Source organism: Heptranchias perlo, chromosome 13, assembly GCF_035084215.1.
Source record: "Heptranchias perlo isolate sHepPer1 chromosome 13, sHepPer1.hap1, whole genome shotgun sequence".
NCBI classification, from domain to species: domain Eukaryota; kingdom Metazoa; phylum Chordata; class Chondrichthyes; order Hexanchiformes; family Hexanchidae; genus Heptranchias; species Heptranchias perlo.
Window position 1 is genome coordinate 58,085,391 of NC_090337.1, and position 21,870 is coordinate 58,107,260.

Here is a 21,870-nt window from a genome sequence, read left to right on the forward strand (position 1 = left end):
CTGTAGAGATACCAGGAGTACTGTATTGTACCAGCTGTACAGTCACACCTGGAGTATACCAGCTGTACAGACACACCTGGAGTACCATTCTGTACCAGCTGTAGAGACACCAGGAATACTGTAATGTACCAGCTGTACAGTCACACCAGGAGTATACCAGCTGTACAGACACACCAGGAGTACTGTACCAGCTGTACAGTCATACCAGGAGTATACCAGCTGTACAGACACACCTGTAGTACTGTATTGTACCAGCTGTAGAGACACCAGGAGTACTGTACTGTACCAGCTGTGGAGACACACCAGGAGTACTGTACTGTACCAGCTGTAGCGAGACACCAGAGGTACAGTTCTTTACCAGATGTAGAGACACACCAGGAGTACTGTACTGTACCAGCTGTAGAGACACACCAGGGATACTGTACTGTACCAACTGTCAAGACACACCAGGGGTATAGTTCTTTACCCGATGTAGAAACACACCAGGGGTACTGTAGTAGCTATACTAGCTGTAGAAACATATCAGGGTACTGTACTGTACAAGCTGTAGAGACACCAGAGGGTTTTTTTCAGATATCCTACTACAGACTCTGCACTGGCAGAGATTGGAGTTTATTAGTTGCCTGGAAAAGATTTATGACAGTTTGATATCCCAAAACTAAATTAGAAGAAAATACATCAAATAATCTCAAAATATTTTTTTAAGATACAGTAAGAAATACTGTGAAACTTAACTGGACCAGCCACATAAATACTGTGGCTGCAAGAGCAGGTCAGAGGCTGGGTATTCTGCGGCGAGTGACTCACTGCCTGACTCCCCAAAGCCTTTCCACCATCTACAAGGCACAAGTCAGGAGTGTGATGGAATACTCTCCACTTGCCTGGATGAGTGCAGCTCCAACAACACTCAAGAAGCTCGACACCATCCAGGACAAAGCAGCCCGCTTGATTGGCACCCCATCCACCACCCTAAACATTCACTCCACCACTGTGGCTGCAGTGTGTACCATCCACAGGATGCACTGCAGCAACTCGCCAAGGCTTCTTCGACAGCACCTCCCAAACCCGCGACCTCTACCACCTAGAAGGACAGGGCAGCAGGTACATGGGAACAACACCACCTGCACATTCCCCTCCAAGTCACACACCATCCTGGCTTGGAAATATATCGCCGTTCCTTCATCGTCGCTGGGTCAAAATCCTGGAACTCCCTTTCTAACAGCACTGTGGGAGAACCTTCACCACAAGGACTGCTGCGGTTCAAGAAGGCAGCTCACCACCACCTTCTCAAGGGCAATTAGGGATGGGCAATAAATGCCGGCCTCGCCAGCAACGCCCACATCCCTTAAAGGAATAAAAAAAAAGCATGCATTAGGAAAAAGACAAGCAGTTCCCCTTTCACCCAGATGATGTTTCTTTTTTAAATTTTATTTTGTTTAACTTTATTTTCAATGCAGTAGTCCCTATGTAGTTACTTTAATACATACAGTCCAGGGCTCCGGGTCAGAGACCATACACATACCCACAACGTTCATCAGGATTACATTTGTTTTTCAGCCACATACCTGCCTATCTCAATCTCTGCCCATAATGGCTTCTCAAACTGTGCTTCTGGTTCTGAGTGACACCCGCTCTATGAAGTTCGGAATTTGCTGCTTCTGTGACGTCTGGAAGTATAGAGTCAGCCATGGCTCAGTGGTAGCACTCACATCTCTAAATCAGTAGCCTGTGGGTTCCAGTTTCACTCCAGAGACTTGAGCACATAATCTAGGCTGGCACTCTAGTGCAGTACTGAGGGAGTGCTGCACTGTGGGATGGATCTTCGCTGTACCCTTCCCGTGGCTCCAATATCCTTTTTTTTATTCGTTCATGGGATGTGGGCGTCTCTGGCGAGGCCAGCATTTATTGCCCATCCCTAATTGCCCTTGAGAAGGTAGTGGTGAGCCGCCTTCTTGAACCGCTGCAGTCCATGTGGTGAAGGTTCTCCCAGAAAATGGAGTCCCCAGAAAACCACATAATATGGAACAGTGGCGTAAGAGATTCAACATCTTGCTTTTGTACAAGGTGCCCCTATGTATATGCATGCACATAGCCATTTTATAACGTTCCCTGCCCCCGTCAGGTTTTCAGTGGGATTTCTTTTAAAATTGGAATCCTGCATTTTCGCAATAAACGATGAATATTGCACGACTAGATTCAGGCAAATTGTTCCCAATGGTGAAGGAGTCAAATCCCCAGGGACACAAGCTGTAAATAAGGAAAGTCAGGAGCAGGAAGGGAAGGGAAGTCAGGGGGGAATTTTAACTGCGAATTGAAGGAGCAAGTTCCCGCGTTTAGATGTGCACACTAAAACGTGGAAATTGTGAACTTGCTCCTATTGGTTTGCTGGAGATTTGACAGCTTTGAATTAATGGGACATTGCACGCTGCAATCAGAGCAACCAGTGAAAAATCGCAAACTTACTCATCTGCCCAGCTGGAAAGTAACTAATTACACCACCAAACAGGTATGCTTAAAAATACTAACTTAAAACTAAATTTTAAAAGTGCTGTTAGTCTTAATGACTGCCAAACAACTAAAAATTAAATTTTGAAAATGTGGCGTCTAATATTACTCCATATTTTAATAGTTTTTGGTCATTAAAATTTTTTTTTAAAATTAAATCACTTTTTATTTTTCTTCTGTCTCTTTAATTTAATTCAATTATTTCTTTGGCTTTTTATTAAAAAATTAAAATTTTTATTTACAACGACATCCAGAATACTGACTTTAAATGAATGAAGTCTGCTTGCCTGCTTGAGCAATGCAGCCTGAATCTGTGGGCGTGTCTTCTCCTCACAGACTGTTCCAGCTGCGCGGCAACTCATGCTGCTCAGAGGCTGGGTCGATAGCGCACAATTTTTTAAAAGTTCGAAATCACAAGCAATTTGACGCCACAGTGCCCACAGTAAGTATTTTCGTTAATTTAATTGGCAGGAGTTGCGGTGAGCTTTGCCACGCCGCTCTCCGTGATTTCTGGCCCATTATTATTGGAATGAGTTACAATAACACAGGGTAGGTTGGAATGAAGGAGGACCTTCTGTCCATTTGATTTCATAGAAACAGGAGCCCCTCACGCCTGTACCGTCATTCAGTTAGATCATGGCTGATCAGTACCTGAACTCCACTTTCCTGTCTTTGCTCTGTGTCCCTCACCTAGAAAAAATCTAATGATCTTAGTCTTGAAAATTTCAATATTCCCATCATCCACAGCCTTTTAGGGGGAGGGAGGTCGAGATCTCAACTACCCTTTGTGTGAAAAAGTGCTTCCTGACTTCACTCCTAAATAGCCCAACTCTAGTTTTAAGGTTAAGTCCCCTTGTTCTGGATTCCTCCACCACAGGAAATAGTTTCTCTCTAGCCTATCGAATCCATTTAATATTTTAAAGACCTTGATTAGATCACCCCTGAACCTTCTAAAATCAAGGGAATACAAACCAAGTTTATGCAGCCCGTCCTCATAATTTAACCCTTTAAGTCCTGTTATCAATCTGGTGAAACTGCGCTGAATCCCCTCCAAGGCCAATATATCCTTCCTGAGGGTCAGTACCCAAAACTGAATGCAGTACTCCAGGTGGGGTCCAACCAAGGCTTTCTGTACAATTGAAGCATAACTTTCTCCCCTTTGTATTCCAGCTCCCTTGAGATAAAGGCCAACATTCCATTAGCTTTTTTGATTACTTTTTGTACCTGTGCACTAGCTTTTAATGATTTTTTTGGACACAAAGGAAATCGAGGAATATGGGAATGAAGCAGGAAAGTGGAGTTGAGGTAGAAGATCAGCGGTGATCTTACTGAATGGTGGAGCAGGCTCGAGGGGCCTACTCCTGGTCCTATTTCTTATGTTTTTATTTGTGCACATGGACACCTAAATCTCTTTGCTCCTCCACAGTTCCAAGTTTCTCACCATTAAGAAAATATTCCACCCTTCCAGAACACCAATCCTATCATCTCCCCATTATAGCCTCTATCTGTTTCTTAGTGTGCATTTCCACTGCAGAAACCAGTCTGAGAGCAACAGCTGCAGGTGGGGCTCCAGCAGGTAGAATCCTGTTTGCATAGTTTGGCCATTCCCTGGCTGGAACTCCATCTTGTTTAGGACAGAGCTCTGTGCATGGCCTGGATACAAAGGTGGGCAGAGCTGTCTCCAAACAGTTAGAAACTTAAATCTAACCCATGCTGTACCAGACCTGGGAATGCTGAAATAGCGTTCTTCAAAACTCAGGAACAGAAGCAATTACACTCATTAAACACTGAAATATTTTTTGCTACATTTCCTTCATCTACACACAAGCGGCTGGATTCCAGCGAGAGGTCGAGGTAAATGTCAGGCATCTGCGTGGCTGGGGATTGATTCCGCCCCGACAAGGAGATCATCTGTTACCGACATCGGGCCATTCCGATCAAAATCCTCAAACTGAAGTTCATCATCATCAACACTGAGAACAAACAGAGTGGGAGAAAAAAACGTCAAAAATAGACATGTACAGTCAGTAATGGACAGCCACTGGACATGTAATAATCAGCTGGATAACTGTGGTTAGTGGGCAAGAGGAAGCCTACAAGATGGTGTGTATCACACACAGGGAGTGGGATGTAATCAGGGGAGGTGGAGAGCGGAGGTGGAGTTTGTATGATGATACCCTGTGATGAGGAAGGTGGAATTTATATGATGATCCCATGTATTAAGGGATGTGGAGTCTGTATGATGATACCCCGTGATGTAATGAGGGGAGATGGAGTTTATCAGATGACCCCATCTGATGTAATCAGGGTAGGGGGCGTTAGCATGACGATCCCATGTAACGAGGGGAGATGGATTTTGTATGAATCATAGAATAGAATCATTGAAAGTTATGGCACAGAAGGAGGTCATTTGGCCCTTCGTGTCCATGCTGGCCGAAAAAGTGCTATCCAGCTTAATCCCACTCAGGAACATAGGAACATAGGAACAGGAGTAGGCCATTCAGCCCCTCGTGCCTGCTCCGCCATTTGATAAGATCATGGCTGATCTGTGATCTAACTCCATATACCTGCCTTTGGCCCATATCCCTTAATACCTTTGGTTGCCAAAAAGCTATCTATCTCAGATTTAAATTTAGCAATTGAGCTAGTATCGATTGCCGTTTGCGGAAGAGAGTTCCAAACTTCAACAACCCTTTGTGTGTAGAAAAGTTTTCTAATCTCACTCCTGAAAGGTCTGGCTCTAATTTTTAGACTGTGCCCCCTACTCCTAAAATCCCCAACCAGCGGAAATAGTTTTTCTCTATCCACCCTATCTGTTCCCCTTAATATCTTATAAACTTCGATCAGATCACCCCTTAACCTTCGAAACTCCAGAGAATACAACCCCAATTTGTGTAATCTCTCCTCGTAACTTAACCCCTGAAGTCCGGGTATCATTCTAGTAAACCTACGCTGCACTCCCTCCAAGGCCAATATGTCCTTCCGAAGGTACGGTGCCCAGAACTGCTCACAGTACTCCAGGTGTGGTCTAACCAGGGTTTTGTATAGCTGCAGCATAACTTCTGCCCCCTTGTACTCCAGTCCTCTAGATATAAAGGCCAACATTCCATTTGCCTTCTTGATTATTTTCTGCACCTGTTCACGACACTTCAATGATCTATGTACCTGAACCCCTAAGTCCCTTTGGGCATCCACTGTTTTAAACTTTTTACCATTTAGAAAGTGCCCTGTTCTATCCTTTTTTGATCCAAAGTGGATGACCTCATATTTGTCTACATTGAATTCCATTTGCCACAGTTTTGCCCATTCACCAAATCTATCAATATCGCTTTGTAATTTTATGTTTTCATCTACACTGCTTACAATGCCACCAATCTTGGTGTCATCGGCAAACTTAGATATGAGACTTTCTATGCCTTCGTCTAAGTCGTTAATAAATATTGTGAATAATTGAGGCCCCAAGACAGATCCCTGCGGGACTCCACTAGTCACATCCTGCCAATGTGAGTACCTTCCCATTATCCCTACTCTCTGTCGCCTTTCGCTCAGCCAACTTCCTAACCAAGTCCGTACTTTTCCCTCGATTCCATGGGCTTCTATCTTAGCTAACAGTCTCTTATGTGGGACCTTATCAAATGCCTTCTGGAAGTCTATATAAATAACATCCATTGACATTCCCCTGTTCACTACTTTAGTCATCTCTTTAAAAAATTCAATCAGGTTTGTCAGGCACAACCTACCTTTCACAAATCCAGGCTGGCTCTCTCTGATTAACTGAAAATTCTCAAGGTGTTCAGTCACCCTATCCTTAATTATGGACTCCAGCATTTTCCCCACAACAGATGTTAGGCTAACTGGTCTATAATTCCCCGGTTTCCCTCTCTCTCCTTTCTTAAAAAGCGGAGTGACATGTGCAATTTTCCAATCTAGAGGGGCAGTTCCTGAATCTAGAGAACTTTGAAAGATTATAGTTAGGGCATCCGCAATGTGCTCACCTACTTCCTTTAAAACCCTGGGATGGAAACCATCTGGTCCTGGGGATTTGACACTCTTTAGTGCTATTATTTTCTTCATTACTGTTGCTTTACTTATGTTAATTTTATCGAGTCCCTGTCCCCGATTCAATATAAGTTTTCTTGGGATTTCCGGCATGCTATCCTCTTTTTCGACTGTAAATACTGACGCAAAGTAATTGTTCAACATGTCCGCCATTTCCCCATTGTCAATGACAATATCCCCACTTTCAGTTTTTAAGGGGCCAACACTGCTCCTGACCACCTTCTTTTTCCTAATATAACTATAAAAGTTCTTTGTATTGGTTTTGATATCCCTTGCGAGTTTCTTTTCATACTCTCTTTTTGTAGCCCTTACTATCTGTTTTGTGACCCTTTGTTGCTCTTTGTATCTTTCCCATTCGCCAGGATCTGTGGCATTTTTTGCCTTTTTGTATGCCCTTTCCTTATGTCTTATACTGTCCCTCACCTCTTTAGTTGTCCATGGCTGTTTCTTTTGGCAAGTAGAGTTCTTGCCCCTCAGGGGTATAAACCGATTCTGTATCACGTTAAATGTTTCTTTAAACATTTTCCACTGATCATCAGTCGTTTTACCCATTAACAGATTTGCCCAGTTTACTGTGGACAGTCTCTGTCTCATCCCATTGAAGTCGGCCTTGCCCAAGTCTAGAATCTTAGCAGCTGATTCACTTTTTTCCCTTTCAAACACTACATTGAACTCGATCATGTTATGATCACTATTGGATAGATGTTCACGCACAGTTAAGCCGTTAACTAAATCTGGTTCATTACTCATTACTAAATCTAGTATGGCTTGCCCCCTTGTTGCCTCTAGGACATACTGCTGTAGAAAACTATCCCAGACACACTCAAGAAATTCACTACCTTTCTGACAGTTGCTAGTCTGATTTTCCCAATCTATGTGAAGGTTAAAGTCCCCCATTAAGACCACTATGCCTTTCTTACACGCTTGTCTAATCTCTGCATTTATACAATCTACCACTTCAGAGCTGCTGCCAGGGCTCCTATATACAACTCCCACTATAGTTTTAGATTCTTTCCTATTTCTCAATTCAACCCATAAGGTCTCTGTTGGCTGCTTACCTCTCATTATATCCCCCTTCATCATTGAAGTGATTTCATCTCTAATCATTAAGGCTACTCCTCCCCCTCTTCCATTTTCCCTATCTCTCCTGTAGACCTTATAACCCGGTATATTTAGTTCCCAATCCTGACCATCCTGCAGCCATGTCTCAGTAATAGCTATCATGTCATACCCTCCAATTTGAATTTGAACCTGTAGTTCATTTAATTTATTCCTTATACTTTCCAGCACTTGGTCCGTAGTCCTGTCGGTTACGGCACTTCAAGTGCACATCCAAGTACTTTTTAAATGAGTTGAGGGTTTCTGCCTCTACCACCCTTTCAGACCCCCACCACCCTTTGGGTGAAAAAATTTCTCCTCAGCTCCCCTCTAATCCTTCTACCAATTACTTTAAATCTATGCCCCCTGGTCAATCATCCCTCTGCTAAAGGAAATAGGTCTCCCTATCCGCTCTATCTAGTCCCGTCTTAATTTTATAGACCTCAATTAAATCTCCCTTCAGCTTCCTTTGTTTCAAAGAAAACAACCCCAGCCTATCCAATCTTTTCTCATAGCTAAAATTCTCCAGCCCTGGCAACATCCTTGTGAATCTCCTCTGTACCCTCTCTAGTGCAATCACATCCTTCCTGTAATGTGGTGACCAGAACTGTACGCAGTACTCAAGCTGTGGCCTAACCAATGTTTTATACAGTTCTAGCATAACCTTCCTGCTCTTATATTCGGCTAACAAAGGAAAGTATCCCATATGCCTTTTTAACCACCTTATCTACCTGTCCTGCTACCTTCAGGGATCTGTGGACATGCACTCCAAGGTCCCTTTGTTCCTCTACACCTCTCAGTACCCTCCCGTTTATTGTATACTCCCTTGCCTTGTTTGCCCTCCCCAAATGCATTACCTCACATTTTTCTGGATTGAATTCCATTTGCCACATTTCTGCCCACCTGACCAGTCCATTGATATCTTCCTGCAGTCTACAGCTTTCCTCCTCACTATCAATCACACGGCCAATTTTTGTATCATCTGCAAACTTCTTGATCAAGCCCCCTACATTCAAGTCCAAATCATTAATATATACCACAAAAAGCAAGGGACCTAGTACTGAGCCTTGCAGGACCCCACTGGAAATAGCCTTCCAGTCACAAAAATACCCGTCAACCATTACCCTTTGCTTCCTGCCACTGAGCCAATTTTGGATCCAACTAGCCACTTTCCCTTGGATCCCATGGACTTTTACTTTTTTGACCAGTCTGCCATCCTTGCTAAAATCCATGTAGACTACGTCAAACGCGTTATCCTCATTGACCCTCCTTGTTAACTGCTCAAAAAATTCAATCAAGTTAGTCAGACACGACCTTCCCGTAACAAGTCCATGCGGACTGTCTTTGATTAACCTGTGCCTTTCTAAATGATGATTTATGCTGTCCCTCAGAATTGATTCCAATAATTTGCCCACCATCGAGGTTAGACTGACTGGCCTATAATTACTCGGTCTATCTCTTTCTCCCTTTTTAAACAACTGTACTTGACTATTCCAATGCTCTTCTGGCCGGCCTCCCATCTTCCACCCTCCATAAACTTGAGCTCATCCAAAACTCTGCTGCCCATATCCTAACTCGCACCAAATCCCGTTCACCCATCATTCCTGTGCTCGCTGACCTATATTAGCACCCGGTCCGGAAACGCCACTATTTTAAAATTCTCAACATTGTTTTCAAATCCCCCTATGGCCTCGGCCCTCCCTATTCTGTAACCTCCTCCAGCCCTACAATCCTCTGAGATCCCCGTGCGTCTCCAATTCTTGCTTCTTGCGCATTTGTGATTTTAATCATTCCACCATTGGCGGCCGTGCCTTCAGCTGTCTAGGCCCTAAGCTTTGGAATTCCTTCCCTAATCCTCTCCACCTCTCTACCTCTCTCTCCTCCTTTAAGATGCTCCTTAAAACCTACCTCTTTGACCAAGCTTTTGGTCACCTGTCCTAATACCTCCTTATGTGGCTTGGTGTCAAATTTTGTTTGATAACGCTCCTGTGAAGTGCCTTGGGATGTTTTACTCTGTTAAAGGCGCTATAAATATGCATGCTGTTGTTGTGCGATGTAATGAGAGGAGGTGGAGTTTGTATGATGATCCAGTGGAATGTAATGAGGGGAGGTTAGAGTGCTGATCCAATCTAACTGTTCTGTGAGAAGGTTGTACATTTTTATTCACAGAAATCTGTCGTTGGAATAAAACGATTTCAGCCAAAAGCTCTAGATTTCAGGACCATCTATCAGGCAAATGTGCAAAGAAATAAAAACAGGTACTTACAGGTTTCCTGCGAGTTACGCATTTCAGAAAGAAGAAAGAAAAGATGAATGTGTATCTGAATCAGTGTCAAAATTCAATTATAAAACAGCAACATAGCTACATGCTGGATCAGTGAGTACACTGGCTCAGACACATATTAAAACACTTCCAGGGCATTGACATTTCAGACAAATGCCGAAATCCTTCTGCATTGCAACCTCTGTAGTTACATTTAAATCCTCCCTTCTTATTCACTCCCACTATATATAATTCCATGGACCAAACCCTTTTCCATTCACTCGCATTATGTAGAATTCCAATGGACCAAATTCCCTTTCAGTGCTATTATACAGAATTTAAATTGAGAAACCTTTCTCCACTCCACCCCTTATGTCGATGTTTCTTATTTAATTATATAATCTATTTGATACTCACCAACTGGGAGTTCTGGTTTGGGATGCATGAGCAAGAAGGGTATTTCCACAGCAACATCACTGCAAAGGAACAACAAAACAAACAAATTACTAACACAAAGTTCCAGAACAATCTTAAAAATACACAACTGCACAAAGCCTATATGAAGCCCTTTTTATTCCTTCCAACTCCCCCCTCAAATCCCCCCCCACCCCGCCATACCCTCTTCTCCTGTAGGATTGAGCTACAATGGTCAGCAGCAGTCCTTCAATGCACTGTGCCCAGGTGTATTTTATAGGGGAGAGCAACAAGATTGATCCTAAATGTGAAAGCAATGTGCCCAAGCTCTGCAGAGCAGTGAGAAGGTTAAGGAGAACCCCAACAAGCAGTACAAAATATTAAATTCAATAAGATAAATAAGACAAACCTACAATACCACTGCTACATAAACCAGGAAAATAAATTTTAATTAGTGAAAAGTAAATTTTAAACATACATCAGGGAAAACTTATTTACTCAAACTGTGAGAAATGTTTGCAATTATCTATGAAGCAGGGAAGCAAAGGTAAAAGCATCTCCCAGATGTGAGAGATATTTAAATATGAGATGGATAAGATACAAGTTAAATACATTCTGGGGTAGAAATTGTTTTAAGCACGTTTTTGGGCATAGAAAGGGCTCAGAGCTCATGCCCGATCACTGGACACAACTAAGGTCCCAAAATAGTCCCCCTAATTATTTAATAAAACAGACGGGCTGCCAGTGCTCCTCGCACTGTTCATTAGCAGCTCGCCTACAAGGGCAAAAATATTGTGCGCTGCTGATGCCATTTAAAGGCAGCCTGCATCTCTTAAAGGGTGGTGCATTTGGGTGCAGGCAACTATAACTGAGAATTGTGGACAATGGCAGGCACAGGAGAAGCTAGAAGGGCCCCCCCCAACCCCACCACCCCAATTTTCTGCTACTGCGTTGGAGGTATTGGTGGAGGAGATCAGCAGGAGGAGGGACATCTTCTATCCATCAGGCAGCAGCAATATATCAAGGCAAACTGCTCGGCATGATAGGGGCAGAGGTGACAGAGTGGGTCAGTGCCAGAAGAATCGCCACCAGGACAAGGCTGCAATGTAGAAAAAAGTTCAATGACCTCACAAGGACAGCTCAGGTAACTCTTTACTTAGCTTCGCACTACCTGTTGCCCCAGCATTCACAACCCTTTTCTCCGCCGATTACTAGCACTTCCCTCCAATCGCTGCAGCAGACTTCTCTCCACCTTCTTCTGCTCCTACTGCAGCACTTTGCACCTGCTACTCTCCTCACTATTACTTCCTTCACCTTGTCACACCTTTGCCTCTATTCACACACCAAGAACATTATTCTATCCTGACATGCACGTCCTCAAAACCTCTAACTACGCCAACACTGACACACTCCCTTCTTTCTTGCAGGGTAAGCTCACACGCAACAACAGGGAGCAGGCAGCCACAAGAGGAAGGCCACGCTTCATCCATGTGCCTTTCCCTCTGGAAGAACAGGGTATGGACATCTTGTGTAGGGGCCGCATCAGCAGCTTCAGGGCTCACTTAAATCTCGCCCTTACACATGATGCATGACAAATTGCTGCTGCTTTCGGAAGCCACTCGTCTGTCTCTGCTTACCCCTGCCACGAAATGCAAACCCTTGTCCCTTTCTTCCACTTCAGGTCCAGAAGCCCCACACAGCTCTCAGTAAGCAAGAAGATGAAGAAGAAGGAAGCACTGCAGAACAGGACGCATCACTGGACCTTACACTTGCAGACAACAGCTCAGAGACTGGCACTGTGCATAGTTTAGAGGGTGGGCTAGAGGTGGCTGCATGTGGAAATGCATCTAGCGCTAGTGTGCAGGAGCAAGGGTGGGGGGTAGGACGGCCCAGGAAGGAGCTCACCAGAGGGACAGCTCGCATCCTAGCCCTGCTGCACAGGGTACAGATGAAGACATTGAGGATCCACCATACATAAGGAGACTGACGGTAATCCACAAGGACCCCCTAAGTGCACTGGATTGCCTGCCAGCGTACAATGTCGGAGAGCATGGAGGAGTCCAGCTCCAACTTATGTGCTGTCATCGCGCACAGCATCAAGACCGTGCAGTCAAACTTGGAGCAAGTGATCAGTTCTATGAGCTCAGCAGGGGACTCCTCAGTGATGGAGCCTCCGCTGATAGCTCTGACACATTCGATGGAAGCTCAGACTGCTGCCATCTTGGCTCTGGAGTCCAGCATTTCTCTGGCTCACAAAGCCAGGAAGGAGAGCATGGATAGGGGCTTCGAGAGCCTCCCTGAACATCTGCACTGTTCTTGTGCACAGCAGTGGGAGTGCTGAGGCTCAGCCCCCTGACAGTGGCTCCATGGGTGAGCCGCCTGCTGTCCTCAGGAGCACAGCACACCGATTCGCCAGCCAGCCTCTCAACCAGTGCCCTTGTTGGTGCCAGACAGCCAAAGCCGAGTTCCAGCAAACTGCAGCCGGGTCCTCAACGGCTACAATTTCTCGAGGTTGCCCACCACGGCCATCTCAAGTGCCCTCAGCAGAAGTTCAGCAGCCAGTCTGCCACCTGATGGTGTGGGTGGAACAGAGGGGGTATTGAGGACTGGCACAGTATGAAAGTGCCATGATTACTTCCAGGAAACCGGCTACAGACCTGCATGACTCGCTTCCTGTGGTCACAAACAAGTTGAACATTGAGCGAATGGAAGCCCTTCCTGTTAAAAGACAGTCCTGGGTCATGATGTGAAACAGTTTTTGTCCATGTTGCTCTACAGTGAGGTGTCAGTGTGGCTCAGTCTGGGTACTGGTAGGGTACCAGTGTTGCTCTTTAGTGCGGTGTCAGTGTGGCTCAGTCTGGGTACTGGTAGCGTACCAGTGTTGCTCTTTAGTGCGGTGTCAGTATGGCTCAGTCTGGGTACTGGTAGGGTACCGGTGTTGCTCTACAGTGCGGTGTAAGTATGGCTCAGTCTGGGTACTGGTAGGGTACCGGTGTCGCTCTTTATTGAGGTGTCAGTGTGGCTCAGTCTGGGTACTGGTAGGGTACCGGTGTTGCTCTTTAGTGCGGTGTCAGTATGGCTCAGTCTGGGTACTGGTAGGGTACCGGTGTCGCTCTTTAGTGAGGTGTCAGTGTGGCTCAGTCTGGGTACTGGTAGGGTACCGGTGTTGCTCTTTAGTGCGGTGTCAGTATGGCTCAGTCTGGGTACTGGTAGGGTACCGGTGTTGCTCTTTAGTGCGGTGTCAGTGTGGCTCAGTCTGGGTACTGGTAGGGTACCGGTGTTGCTCTTTAGTGAGGTGTCAGTATGGCTCAGTCTGGGTACTGGTAGGGTACCGGTGTTGCTCCTTAGTGAGGTGTCAGTGTGGCTCAGTCTGGGTACTGGTAGGGTACCGGTGTTGCTCTTTAGTGCGGTGTCAGTGTGGCTCAGTCTGGGTACTGGTAGGGTACCGGTGTTGCTCTTTAGTGAGGTGTCAGTATGGCTCAGTCTGGGTACTGGTAGGGTACCGGTGTTGCTCTTTAGTGAGGTGTCAGTGTGGCTCAGTCTGGGTACTGGTAGGGTACCGGTGTTGCTCTTTAGTGTGGTGTCAGTATGGCTCACTCCAAGTGCAATCTTTTTTTTCTTCCCCCAAGCTTTCTCCTGAAGGGGAAGACTCTGATTCTTGCTGAGTTCCACAGCTACTGAGAACACCCCACGTAACTTGCCAAGTTCTTTATGAGACTAAACAGTGAGTGCCAGCGGGCTATTAGACCGTGGAGAGCATCACGATCCAGTTCTTCCCCTGATGTCCACACATGTACTTCCAGCAGGAGTCACTGAGGCCAATTGTAGAGTCTTGCTGCCACCCCAGTTTGGTAAACTCAACATAAACCAGGAATCCAACTTGGGATCTCCTAGTCTGTATAACTTTGAACTACTCTGGGTTGTGCTTTTAGCCCCATTAGGGGAACTGGATCAGGCAGATCTCCAACTTGATTTCAATGGAAACGAAAATCGGCCGGTTTCTATAACGGGCTCCATAACAGTTTTACGCCTAGGCGGCAAGGTGAAAATCTAATGAGTTTGATCTTCAGAAAGCTGCAGTAATGACCGAGCTGATACTGAAGTGAGGAAAGCGGTTGATCTCACATTTGAATAATTTAATATAATAGCTTACCTGAACAAAGCATCTCCCAGCATTCTGAATGGTAAACAAAGGGACAAAATTATCAACAAGAAAATGGCGATCATTGCATTTCTAAATGAGTCCAGTTAAAAGTGTTGTTAAGGGGACCAGAGGCTGTGTGTGAACACATTGGCCTTTCAGTCCTGAGGTCAAATCCAACCCAAGCACATTGTGATTCGCCGTCTCCTTCCTAGTGCGGAGGAGCAGTCATTGCATGGTCACACGAAAGCAGAACTGACAATCAATCAAAGTCTTGCAGACCATGTTTAGAGCTGGGGTTTATATTTATTTCTTTCTTTCGTGGGTGAGGCTGTTCCCAGTTGTCTCCCCTGCTGTGCTCCCGGAGGAATAGACCTGTGCCCTCGTGTGGCGCCACAAGTTACTGGCCACCCTGTCCAAATGACGCCCATTTTTCAGGTATGAACCTCGACAGCGAGTTGTTTTATGGTGATGGGGAGGGGGCATCACAGCTCAGCCTGACTTCACCAAACATCTGCACAATCGCACTTTCCTGTCACTAGGACCAGACAGTAATCAATAATCTGGATCCGCTTTCTGCTCCTTCTACCTGAGGTACTTGAAGCACTGCTAGAGATCAGACAGGGTTTTGGAACCCAATGTGTAAGGCTCAGCTCCACGCTAGGCAGAGCACTTCCTCACTGAGCCACTGGGAGAGAGTTCCTCCTTTTTTTAAAAGTACTTTCCTACCCTGCCCTTTCTTGGGCTGATCCACACCACACACCATTCCTCACCAAGGGTGAGGAAAGGGGGCGGCAAGGCAATGGTGGGTAACTCTCTCCCTCCCTGTATGGCAGTGCCAACCCTCCGCTCAGTGCTTCACCCAGCACAGCTCAGCTGCGATCGTAACTCTCTCCCTCCCTGTATGGCAGTGCCAACCCTCCGCTCAGTGCTTCACCCAGCACAGCTCAGCTGAGATCGTAACTCGATCTACAGCCAATCGCATGTTGTAAACCTTCATCCTATCGCTCTGTGCACTGGGGCTCCAACATTAGTGAATCAGCAGCCCCATTTTACACCGCACCTGATTTTGCGATGTAAAATGTGTTGCCAATTCGTTAGGAACTCATTTTAAGAACATAAGAACGTAAAAAATAGGAGCAGGAGTAGGCCATACGGCCCCTCGAGCCTGCTCCTCCATTCAATAAGATCATGGCTGATCTTCTACCTCAACTCCATTTTCCTGCCCTATCCCCATATACTCCTTTAACGTCCAAAAATCTATCGATCTCAGTCTTGAATATACTCAACGACTGAGCATTCACAATCCTGTGGGGTAGAGAATTCCAAGGATTCACAATCTTCTGAGTGAAGAATTTTTTCCTCATCTCGGTCCTAAATGGCCGACCCCTTTTTGCGCTGCTGGCATGGACCAATTTCACCCCTATTGTGTAGAAGTCTCATGTTTATTTGACTTTGAAATACATTTCAACCCCTTGCTAACAGAATAAGACATTAGGGAGTTTTGGTCCCTAATGTCTTGAGTCCTTTGTAACAGGGAAGCCATATTGGACAGTTGCTGGAGAAGGAGAGAGCTCAGAGGAGCAAGAAGGGAAAGTCTGTATGCGACACTTACCCAGATACAATCAACTTCACCCTTATCTTATAGGAGATAAGAATTCCCCAGACTTTCCGTTCATTTCCTTCCTTTAAGCTGGAAACAGAAAATTGAGATGTTAGTTGCTCTGAGGAAGGGAGACATAAGAACAATAATTTATAGAAACAGGAAAAGGTCACTAGGCTCAACGTGTCTCCCTTTTTAAATCATGGGGAGAATTTTTGTCTTTCCTTCATCCACCTGATTCACGGACCCACGATTTTTCTGTCAATTAGAATTTAGTAGAGCTAAGAGCGCTTATGGCGAAAATTGACCCCCTCAATCAGTGTCCCTCAATCCCTTCCCACTTCATACACACATCTATAGGTAAATTCAGCAATTGCCTGCTCCCAGTGTTGATTGGGGCCTGAAGGGAGTATGGGTCAGAGTTAGGGCTGCAACACCGTTGTCTTAATTCTCTGACCTGCACTTCCTTCAAGTCACCTCAACACTGGGATTGTGAATTTGCTGAATTTGCTGTCTATTTGTCTCTTGAATCCACTTCAATATCCTTCCCTGATAACTTATTTCACAACTAGATTACCCTTTGGGTTAAAAAATGTCCTTGACTTTTCTTATTCCTGACTTCCTTATTTTTAATGTATCCCTTGGGAATTGAACCCTTTACCACAGGGAACAGTTTGCCTCAATCATAATCTTGAAAACTTCGATCAGATCAACTTGGAGTCCCCTCCTCTCAGATATAAAGGCACGGCATACAAAAGAAGCCAAACTTGTTGGCCAAGATCTCCCTCATTCAGCTATTGCACTGCCTGCCTAAATTACACCAGGAAAGCAGCAGAGGAAGGGTAGCAAATGTATCCACAGTGCCAGTGATCTGTCACTGCTGAGTTTCCAACCAGCTGGGTTGCTGTGAGGATCTGCGGAGAGGAACCAGGCATTCTTGACAAGAGAGGAGGAAAACTCAAAGGAAGAGTCACTTCAGGCCACAAGCAGGCCATAAGACCATAATATCTTAAGAGATAGGAGCAGGAGTAGGCCATTCAGCCCCTCGAGCCTGCTCCGCCATTTAATGAGATCATGGCTGATCTGATTTTTACCTCAACTCCACTTTCTCACTCTTTCCTCATATCCTTTGACTCCCTTGCTGATCAGAAATTTGTCTAACTCAGCCTTGAATGTATTCAATGACTCAGCCTCCACAGCTTTTTGGGGTAAAGAATTCCCAAGATTCACGACCCTCTGGGAGAAGAAATTCCTCCTCATTTCCGCCTTAAACGGGCGACCCCTTATTCTAAGACTATGCCCCCTAGTTTTCGATTCCCCCATGAGGGGTAACATCCTTTCAGCATCTACCCTATCGAGTCCCCTCAGAATCTTGTATGTTTCAATAAGATCGCCTCTCATTCTTCTAAACTCCAATGAGTATAGACCCAAGCTGTTCAATCTTTCCTCATAAGACAACCCTTCCATACCCAGAATCAACCTAGTGAACCTTCTCTGAACTGCCTCCGATGCAAGTATGTCCTTCCTTCAATAAGGGCACCAGAACTGTACGCAGTACTCCAGGTGTGGTCACACCCTGCTTTTATACTCCATCCCCCTAGAAATAAAGACCAATATTCCGTTTGCCTTCCAGATTACCTGCTGCACCTGTATGTTGACTTTTCGTGTTTCATGTACGAGGACACCCAGATCCCTCTGTACCTCAGCATTTTGTAGTATTTTTCCATTCAAATAATATTTTGCTTTTTTATTTTTCCTCCCAAAGTGGATGACTTCACATTTTCCTACATTATATTCCATCTGCCAAATTTTTGCCCATTCGCTTAACCTGTCGATATCCCTTTGCCGACACTTTGTGTCCTCATCGCAACTTGCTTTTCCACCTATCTTTGTATCATCAGCAAATTTGGCCACAAGACACTCTGTTCCTTCATCCAAGTCATTGATATATATTGTAAATAGTTGAGGCCCCAGCACTGATCTCTGCGGCACCCCACTAGTTACAGATTACCATTTTGAAAATGACCCTTTTATCCCGACTCTTTGTTTTCTGTTAGTTAGCCAATCCTCTATCCATGCCAGTATATTACCCCCAACACCATGAGCTCTTATCTTGTGCAGTAATATTTTAATCTTGTGCCCTTCCTGTAAACTAGGCCCTAAGTGGCCCAGGTGGAAATCTGCGGGCAGGTCACTTGCCAACACTTCCCTTCAACTGCAGATGGAGAATGATATTGTTGGCATGGGACACCATTGTCATGTGACACAGGGATGCCAGGACATGAGAGGAAAGTGCAGGTACACTAATCATCACATTTTAAAAGGTTCTATTATATCAGAGAGCCTTACAAGAGGGGAATCTTTTGCATATTACAATCACAGGTCGACTTCTTCACTTTGGCCTTGGGCTTTCACCTAGACTTCTGAAAAAGTATTTTAAAACTTTGCATATTTTTCTATCAAGGAAGTTCCATTGTCAAACAAATGTCACTTTCCTGGCAGTACGAATCTGTTAACGGAAATATGTCAAGCAGGCAGGAATCCCCTCTCTAAACTTCTCCGCCTTTCTACCTCTCCTCCTTTAAGACGCTCCTTAAAACATACGTCTTTGACCAAGCTTTTGGTCACCAATCCGAATACCTCCTTATGAGGTTCGGTGTCAAATTTTGTTTGATAACGCTCCTGTGACGTTTTACTACGTTAAAGGCGCTATATAAATGTACGTTGTTGTTGCCTCATACTGACCATTTGCAATGTTGGCACATACTTAAAGTGTCAATAAACACAGGGTTGCCACTCATCAAGTCAGATATTTCGCACAACTAATTCATGTACATGAACATCATAGTTGTACAGTCACACAAATATCACAACGGCTTGTGTACACGAATATCACAACTGTACATGTATACAAATATTACAACTGTACATGCACACGAATATCACAACTGTATTAAAAGCAGTACCTCAAGTAGATAAGGCTATTAAAAAACTAATGGAATACTGGGTTTTATGGCAAGAGGAGTAGAATATAAAAGTCAAAATGTAATGGTAAATCCATATAAAACTTTAATAAGACCACAGTGGGAGTATTGTGTGCAATTTGGGCTCCACACTGTAGGGAGGATGTTGAGGCAATAGAGTGCAGAGCAGATTCACTAGGATGCTGCTGATCTGAGGAAATATAAATACGAAGAAAGACTTAAAAACTGGGCATGATGTGGAGATGCCGGTGATGGACTGGGGTGGACAAATGTAAGGACTTGCACAACACCAGGTTATAGTCCAACAGTTTTATTTGAAATCACAAGCTTTCGGAGCTTACCTCCTTCGTCAGGTGAGCGAAGGGTTCTAAAAACGCATAGCATATATAGTCAGAGAACAATGCCTGGTAATTACAGATAATCTTTCCAACTGCCCCCTATCACATCTCGGCTGGGAGACGATCACAGCAATCAAAGGTGTCGTTGGTGTTCAGACAGGTTAGCCATGGAAAACATTACATCCCAGTATACTGAATACACAATGGGTCAGATTACAAAGACAGAGAGAGAAAGAGACCTGAAAGGCAGAGAGAGAGAGAATGTCCAGTTGTATTAAAAACAGATAACTTTTTTTCGCTGGTGGGGTTACATGTAGCGTGACATGAACCCAAGATCCCGGTTGAGGCCGTCCTCATGGGTGCGGAACTTGGCTATCAATTTCTGCTCGACGATTTTGCGTTGTCGTGTGTCTCGAAGGCCGCCTTGGAGAATGCTTACCCGAAGATCGTAGGCTGAATGTCCTTGACTGCTGAAGTGTTCCCCGACTGGGAGGGAACCCTCCTGTCTGGCGACAAGGCAAAATCGTCGAGCAGAAATTGATAGCCAAGTTCCGCACCCATGAGGACGGCCTCAACCGGGATCTTGGGTTCATGTCACGCTATATGTAACCCCACCAGCGAAAAAAAGTTATCTGTTTTTAATACAACTGGACATTCTCTCTCTCTCTCTCTCTGCCTTTCGGGTCTCTTTCTCTCTCTGTCTTTGTAATCTGACCCATTGTGTATTCAGTATACTGGGATGTAATGTTTTCCATAGCTAACCTGTCTGAACACCAACGATACCTTTGATTGCTGTGATCGTCTCCCAGCCGAGATGTGATAGGGGGCAGTTGGAAAGATTATCTGTAATTACCAGTCATTGTTCTCTGACTATATATGCTATGTGTTTTTAGAACCCTTCACTCACCTGATGAAGGAGGTAAGCTCCAAAAGCTTGTGATTTCAAATAAAACTGTTGGACTATAACCTGGTGTTGTGCAAGTCCTTACATTTAAAAACTGGGGGCTGTTTTCACTTGAACAAAGGAGATTAAGGGTTGATTCGATAGAGATGCTTAAAATTATGAAGGGATGGACAGAGTAGATAGAAACAGACTTATTCCAGTGATCGAGGGGTCTAGAACAAGGGGACATAGATATAAGTTTAAATGATTCCAGGGATGAGGGGCTTTAGTTACATGGATAGACTGGAGAAGCTGGGGTTGTTCTCCTTGGAACAGAGATGGTTGCAAGGAGATTTGATAGAAGTATTCAAAATCATGAAGGGTCTAGACAGAGTAGATAGAGAGAAAATGTTCCCATTGGCGGAAGGGTCAAGATCCAGAGGACATAGATTTAAGGTGATTGGCAAAAGAACCAAAGGTGACATGAGGAAAAACTTTTTTACACAGTGAGTGGTTAGGATCTGGAATGCACTGCCTGAGAGGGTGATGGAGGCAGATTCAATCATGGCCTTCAAAAGGGAACTGGATAAGTGCTTGAAAGGAAAAAATTTGCAGGGCTACGGGGATAGGGTGGGTGAGTGGGACTAGCTGGATTGCTCTTGCATAGAGCCGGCGCGGACTCAGTGGGCTGAATGGCCTCCATCCGTACTGTAACCTTTCTATGAGAGCATAGAGGGTTGTGAGACTGTGGAGTTAGTGATTGAAGCAGACACCAAGTCAACATTTATTAATAGGTTAGGTAGTTGGTTGAAGGATAGGGGGAATAAAGAGATAAAGGAACAAGGCAGGCACATGGGATTAGGATTGCTGCTCATGTGAAGGAGCACTAACATGGACAGGCTGGGCTGAACAGCCCGTTTCTGTGTTGTAATTTCTATATAATTATATACATGAATATCACAACTTACATGTACACAAATATTAAAACTACACATGTACACAAATACTATAATTTGTACATGCAATTTTGTGATTATCCCCTCCCCCAAACAATGACCTCACATGAGTGAGGGCTTCATTGTGTGCAACTTGATCTATTTTACACTCTCAGGAGCCTTTCTCTGCCATCACTGTATTGCTACACATGACTTGGGATGGTTCCACTCCGTTAAAGGGGGCTGCAAATTGTTGTTGATGACAAAATGAGGCAAATAATTGTGAAGTACAGCTGCACATGCCCAAATCCCAGCACAAACACAGGACCATTTCACATGTAAGAGATGGATCTTCGAAAGAAAACATTAAACCCGTGAGATACCCAGAGTATCATAAACTTGTACTGCCTTACATAGTGGTGGAAGCCAAGTTGGTGTCCTCGTGTCTGATTTTTCCATCCAGTGCCACACCATGCTTCTCACGGTTATTAGCCACTATAGGATAGAGCGTGCAGACCTTCTTTAGAGCGGAACCTGGACTGACCTGTTCACTGAATAAGAGTACACTTATCAACACAAGTGAAATGCAAATTAACACAAAATGCAAACAGCTTCAGCTGTACATCCCTGCAAACATGCCAGCCAGA

General features: G+C 44.7%; 1 protein-coding gene across 1 annotated transcript in view; it reads right to left on the bottom strand.

The window, feature by feature from the left end:
• Window positions 1-4,366: 4,366 nt before the first annotated feature.
• Window positions 4,367-21,870, bottom strand: part of LOC137331149 (beta-arrestin-1-like) — a 31,843-nt gene continuing 14,339 nt past the window's right edge. Inside the window, exons 8-13 of the mRNA XM_067994754.1 lie at window positions 21,637-21,774; window positions 16,096-16,173; window positions 14,493-14,516; window positions 10,343-10,401; window positions 9,929-9,935; window positions 4,367-4,478 (exon numbers count right to left, since the gene is read on the bottom strand). Coding sequence (XP_067850855.1) covers window positions 4,367-4,478; window positions 9,929-9,935; window positions 10,343-10,401; window positions 14,493-14,516; window positions 16,096-16,173; window positions 21,637-21,774 — 418 coding nt within the window. The remainder of the gene's footprint in view (window positions 4,479-9,928; window positions 9,936-10,342; window positions 10,402-14,492; window positions 14,517-16,095; window positions 16,174-21,636; window positions 21,775-21,870) is intronic.